The sequence below is a fragment of the Nicotiana tabacum genome, chromosome 8, assembly GCF_000715075.1.
Source record: "Nicotiana tabacum cultivar K326 chromosome 8, ASM71507v2, whole genome shotgun sequence".
Classification (NCBI taxonomy): Eukaryota; Viridiplantae; Streptophyta; class Magnoliopsida; order Solanales; family Solanaceae; genus Nicotiana; species Nicotiana tabacum.
This window is the reverse complement of record NC_134087.1, coordinates 135950838-135956199: the sequence shown is the minus strand read 5'-3', so window position 1 is coordinate 135956199 and position 5362 is coordinate 135950838. Positions and strand designations below refer to the sequence as shown.

The window sequence follows — 5362 nt, the reverse complement described above, 5'->3', positions numbered from 1 at the left end:
AAAGAAAGAAAAAGAACAGTCCGCTCAGGCTGGAAAGAGCAGGGAGAAAAATATTAAGGGGTATCATATTGTCACCTAAACTATTACTATAAAAATTAGGGTAGGGGCAGGCAGCGCTTTTTCTTTCTTTTCAGATTAAAAATCACGTGCTATGCACAATGATTTTGTTGTACGGTTAATTTTAGACGAAAAATGTTAACTATGGACCAAACTTGTTCATTTTAGGACACATTAGGGATGTTCTTTGTTAGCCATAATATGCTAAGGATGTACTTGAATCTTCAGCTATACTTTAAAGGATGATTTTCGTCAAAACCTCAAATTCCCATTGCCAAGACTTGAATCTATTAAGGTTTCCTCCACACTCCTTTCTTGGCTTGACATGGACTTGTCAACTTGCCCTTTCTGTAATCTCACAGTTCTCACCCTTGAACTCGAAAGGTATACTCGTAAAAGTTCGCTTGTCTACTCTTATTTTCTTTTCTTTGTGCTTGTTTGTTATTTTGTTACTATGTTCTATGCCAATTGCTAATTTTTTCTTTCACATTTGACACTATTAATACAGACACGCAAACAATCACTTCGACGATGAAGACATTTCCAACGACTTGGAATTGGCACAAGAAATTGCCCTTGCCTCCTCAAGTCCACCTTATTTCCAGGTACCCCTTTTTCTCTTTGTGAATGAACTATTATACTGCTTTTTTATTAATTTGACTATCTACACAATGGCCATCACCATTTTTGTAACCCTTAAGGACATATTTGACTAATGAACCTCTTTGGGGCCAAAACTCCAAAATCTAAAAGTAGGGTTAGGGTTTCATACTTCTCGTTAATAATAGGGTAAGCTTTCGAACTGCCGTTAGCAATGTGGGATGGATAAGCATCTTTACCAATGATATGGGTGCTTTTGTTATTTGCTAGCTGGTTTTATCATTAGGAAGCAGCTTTGGAGCAGCATTAAAGTTGTCTCCGTGTGACCTACATGTCACGGGTTCGAGGCATGGAATGAGCCATTAATATTTGCATCAGAGTAGGCTTCCTACATTATACCCCTTGGGGTGCGTCCCTTCCCCGGACCTGTGTGAACGCGAGATGCTTCTTGCACCAAGCTGCCCTTTTCTTAATCATTTCGTAGATAACCTTATAGTCTGAAATTGGTTAACGTCTCTTGTAAATATATCTTTAATTGTAATTATGATTGCAAAATTTCATATGGAACATTCTTCTATGTGGATCTGGCAGAAGCTGGTTTTTTGACTTCCTAATAAGTTATTTTTTAAGGTAACAACTTGTATACATCTATCATTAGCACGAAGGCAGTGCTAAATCCCGTGTTACTGTTAAAAAACAAGAAAGTGTATCCTTGTTCTTCTTACAAGGACTCTGTAGCGTCTAGGATAGACTATACATGGTCTACAAGTTGTCCTTCTAACAATTTACAAGGACTTCCTAATAAAATATGCATAACACTTCCAAGATTTTGCCTAATTGTCTTTATTAATCGTGACTTTTGCTATGTTGCATTCTGAAGGGGTTTTTCCTCCTTGATTAATTAAAAGTTTTAAGGATTTGCCTAACTTTTTCAACATTATTTATAACTTTTGTTAAGTTACAATTTGAAGGAGGAATTGAAGGTCTCTTCTTCCTTCAAATTTTACTATATTTTTAATGATTTTCTTACTTTTTGACATTTGGTACCTTTGTTAAGTTACATTGAAGGATTATTCCTCTTTCATATTAGTTAATTTTTATAAGGATTTGCCTAACTTTTTTCATGTTACCTGTAACTTTGTTAAGTTACATTTTGAAGGTTTTCTTTCCTCCTTCAAATTTAATCAAAAATTTTGAGAATTTGCCTAACTTTTTTCAGCGTTACACTTCGAGTTTCTTTTCTTTTCCTCCGTCAAATTTTATAGAACTGTTCCTACCTCCATAAATTTTGGAGTCAAATTTGTATTTTTTGGCTGAAAATGTTTAAGAATTTTAGAGCAATAAAATTTCTAATACTCTGATTGTACTTTAAATTGGTAAAATTTGGCCCCCAAAGATGGCTTGTTACACAAGATGGGATATAGGGTCCTAAAAATAATGAAAAGGTTGTAACCTTGTTTTTTGCTAGCTCTAATTCTAAAGACTTGTTTACCTGATCATCAGGTTGATGATGCCATGCAGTGTGAAACCAGTTCTCGGAAGAATCATGAGAATAGTTTCTTGAAATGTGATGCCAAAAATTGCACACCTGGAGAGAAAGATATAACTGAAAAGATAAGGATTTTAGCTAGTGTGCAGATCAAAGAAATCTGCCCTCAGATTGGACAAGGCTTGATGGATTTGTTGAAGAACTGTTTAGAGTTGGAGACTGAAAAGACCACCACTATTTTGTGTGGTTTTGTTGATCATTTTCAAAGCAGCCCTTCAGAGGATTTTGGGTGGGGTTGTGGGTGGCGTAATATCCAGATGCTTAGTTCTCACTTGCTTAAGCAACATCAAGAAGCAAGGGAGGTGTTGTATGGAGGTTCTGGGTTTGTACCTGACATCCCTTCACTCCAAAGATGGCTTGAAATTGCTTGGCAAAGAGGCTTTGATAAACAGGGCTCAGAAGACTTTGATCAAGCAATTTATGGCAAAAGAAATTGGATTGGAACAACAGAATGTGCTACACTCTTCCGTTCGTTTGGGGTTCGGGCCAGAATAGTGGACTTTATAAGCCATGAAATAGTCTCTAGTTCTAATGGAGTCGGGAAATATGTCAGTAAGATGTCACCACAGGTTTATGGACCAATGGATAGATATCTGTCCAAAAAGAAAAATGATATATCTGAAGCTCTTTCTATTTCGTACGATGTAAAGGCTAAGCCTAGGGTCCAACAGGCACTCATTGATTGGGTGTGGAGTTACTTCTCTGACAATGAATTAAAGAAATCAAGCAATCATAGTATCCTAGTCAGTCAAAAAGCGTAAGTGAATTTAGTCAACAACTGTATTTCCTTGATTAACTAGGACATATGCAATCATCCTTATTTGTCCATGAATTTCCTTTCCCGAGTTGTTTCATCAGCATTATCTCTTTTGGTAGTGGAATCGCTTATAAGCTTCACTGAAACAGGCCCTTGTACTTCCAGCATGATGGCCATTCAAGAACCATCGTCGGGATTCAAAGTAGATGTCAGAGAAATGGGTCAATACATTACAATCTATTGATCTTAGATCCAGGTCATGTAAGTATATGCACATGCATTGATAAGCGATTGCCATCTCTGTTACTGCTTTGTTCTTTAAGCACATCCCTGATGGCTGTATTGCCATACTTCTTGAAAGGAGTTTTGAGTCATCCCTGATGACCGTATTTGGCATATTCTTGAAAGGTGTATGTTACATCTACATCCCTAGTCTCCTCTTCCCTAGTTAAATGATTATAATGATTTTATTTACTGTTATAAACCATTTTCTTGTTATCTTGCTGGTGCTACTGCATTTTTCACCTCTCTACCTTCTCAAAGTAGGGATAAGGTCTGCGTATACACTACATTCCCCAGAACCCACTCGTGGGATTACACTGGGTTTGTTGTTGTTATTGTATTAACTGAAGATGGAACAGCATATTACATTAATGTTGGTTTTATGATTCAGAAAGTTGGCTATGCTTCATCACTTCCTCTTTTGGCAGTTGGTTTCATGGTTTAACCTGCTTATGTATCATTGGTTCCAGAACTAAGAAGTCCTAAGGGATTTTTGACTTTTGCATTAAATGTGTTGTTAAGGGTATTCTTACATTATCAATTTATCTGCAATTGTATTATGTGGTCTAGATAGGCACATATGAGCGATTTGTGACTGTGCTGCTCTCATTTAATGGAGCTGTGCTGCAAATGTGCACACTTATTAAAGGCTATCGTGTAAGGTTCTCAATCATGTTTCCTTGCATGTTGTAGTTCTCATCACTTAAGGTTAAGACATGATTTGGGAATGCCTGAGATGGGATAGTTATCAAAATATTTTTCTTTCTCCTCCCTCCCTCCCTTGTTGAGAAGAAATCAAATGATGCTGTTCATTGCAAAGCTATTTAATGCCCTTCCAAGTTAGGGCAAAAGCTGAAAGACTTCTGATTTTATTGTTCTTTTTACTCATACATTTTGTCAAAATATCAAATTGCTGGGGGGCCTTCCATGTTCCCTTTATGATAAATCATCTATAATAGCTCTAGATTACTTACCAGAAGTTCCACTATGCCATGTCTCAGCCAACAGAATCCCTGGCAAAATCTCTTAAAGAAAATGCCGGTTGGCAAAAGCTAGTAAAAAGAGGTGTCCACACCCTGAAGAAGCCATTATATCAGGTATTACTGCATTTCAACCGTCTGGCATTTATTTGAGTGTCCTGTGTTATGCTATCAATTAACATACTATTTCTCTTGCAGTTGTGTTTTATTGATCCTGGAATTGCCTCTGGGGAAGAGATGGAAAGACTAAAGAATCTACACAGTGTCCGTGTTGAAGTTTAGTCCTAAAATCTAAAGGATGTACAATATCCACCTTGGATTTTAGACAAAATCTTAAGGGGATGCTCTTTCCCTACATGTAACAATCCTGTGTACTCAGCCATTGTGGATATGAAATATAAGTTAACTGTTTTACCATATGATTTCTTCATATAATAGCTACTTAGACACTAAGCTCTTTTATCTACCAAAACGAGAAAAAAGATTTGGGAGGTGGAAGTGTGTTAAGGTCCCTAGTTTTGAATCTGAGTCACTAGACGATTAACAAGAAAATCAGGCCCAACACACAGGTCTCGGCCCTTGTTCTTATTCCTTGGCTTGCCTATAATTGCTGAATTTTGCAATTTACTAAAAGGGAATTGCAGACCTTGGAACTCATTTGGGAGAGTGTCTAATCTCTTTACTTTAAGGGAGATTGAACCTGTTTCACTGATAGACGTTAACTCTCTTAAATGGCGTCTTGCAACTTACAATAGCAAGAATCGTAACAAAACAAATTTAAAAAATTATCTAGAATCCTAACTCACTGGTTGCAATAATAGCAAAGTCCTAACAAAATAAAAATAGCAAGAGCTGTAATTCACTTAGGAAATATATCTAAATCTAACTAAATAAGTCAACACCTATCAATCCCATATGGCCATATCTGCCCTATCTGGTATATCTTTTCTCAACATATGCAACAGTGTGAAAACTAACAAATATATGGTATACATGAGGGCGACCCCTATCTGGTATATTTTATTCAATTATCAGTGTGCTTCAGTTTTCCCCCCTATACTTTGGAGCCTAACAAATCTTGAATAAATACCATCTATTTCTGCCATCAGGTTTGAGTGGCTACCCTTTTCTACAATC

At 36.7% G+C, this 5362-nt stretch overlaps 1 protein-coding gene across 2 annotated transcripts; it reads left to right on the top strand.

The window, feature by feature from the left end:
- Window positions 1-220: 220 nt before the first annotated feature.
- Window positions 221-4642, top strand: LOC107802739 (uncharacterized). Of its 2 annotated transcripts, none has more exons than XM_075219675.1 (6): window positions 221-441; window positions 566-662; window positions 2161-2963; window positions 3113-3224; window positions 4223-4342; window positions 4424-4642. In XM_075219675.1, exons 1-6 carry the CDS (start codon window positions 383-385, stop codon window positions 4505-4507), a joined length of 1275 nt encoding a protein of 424 aa, XP_075075776.1. In that variant the 5' UTR covers window positions 221-382; the 3' UTR covers window positions 4508-4642. The 2 variants fall into 2 exon arrangements, with proteins under 2 accessions (XP_075075776.1, XP_016481781.1); XM_016626295.2 differs by having other exon boundaries at window positions 225-441; window positions 4247-4342.
- Window positions 4643-5362: the final 720 nt, after the last annotated feature.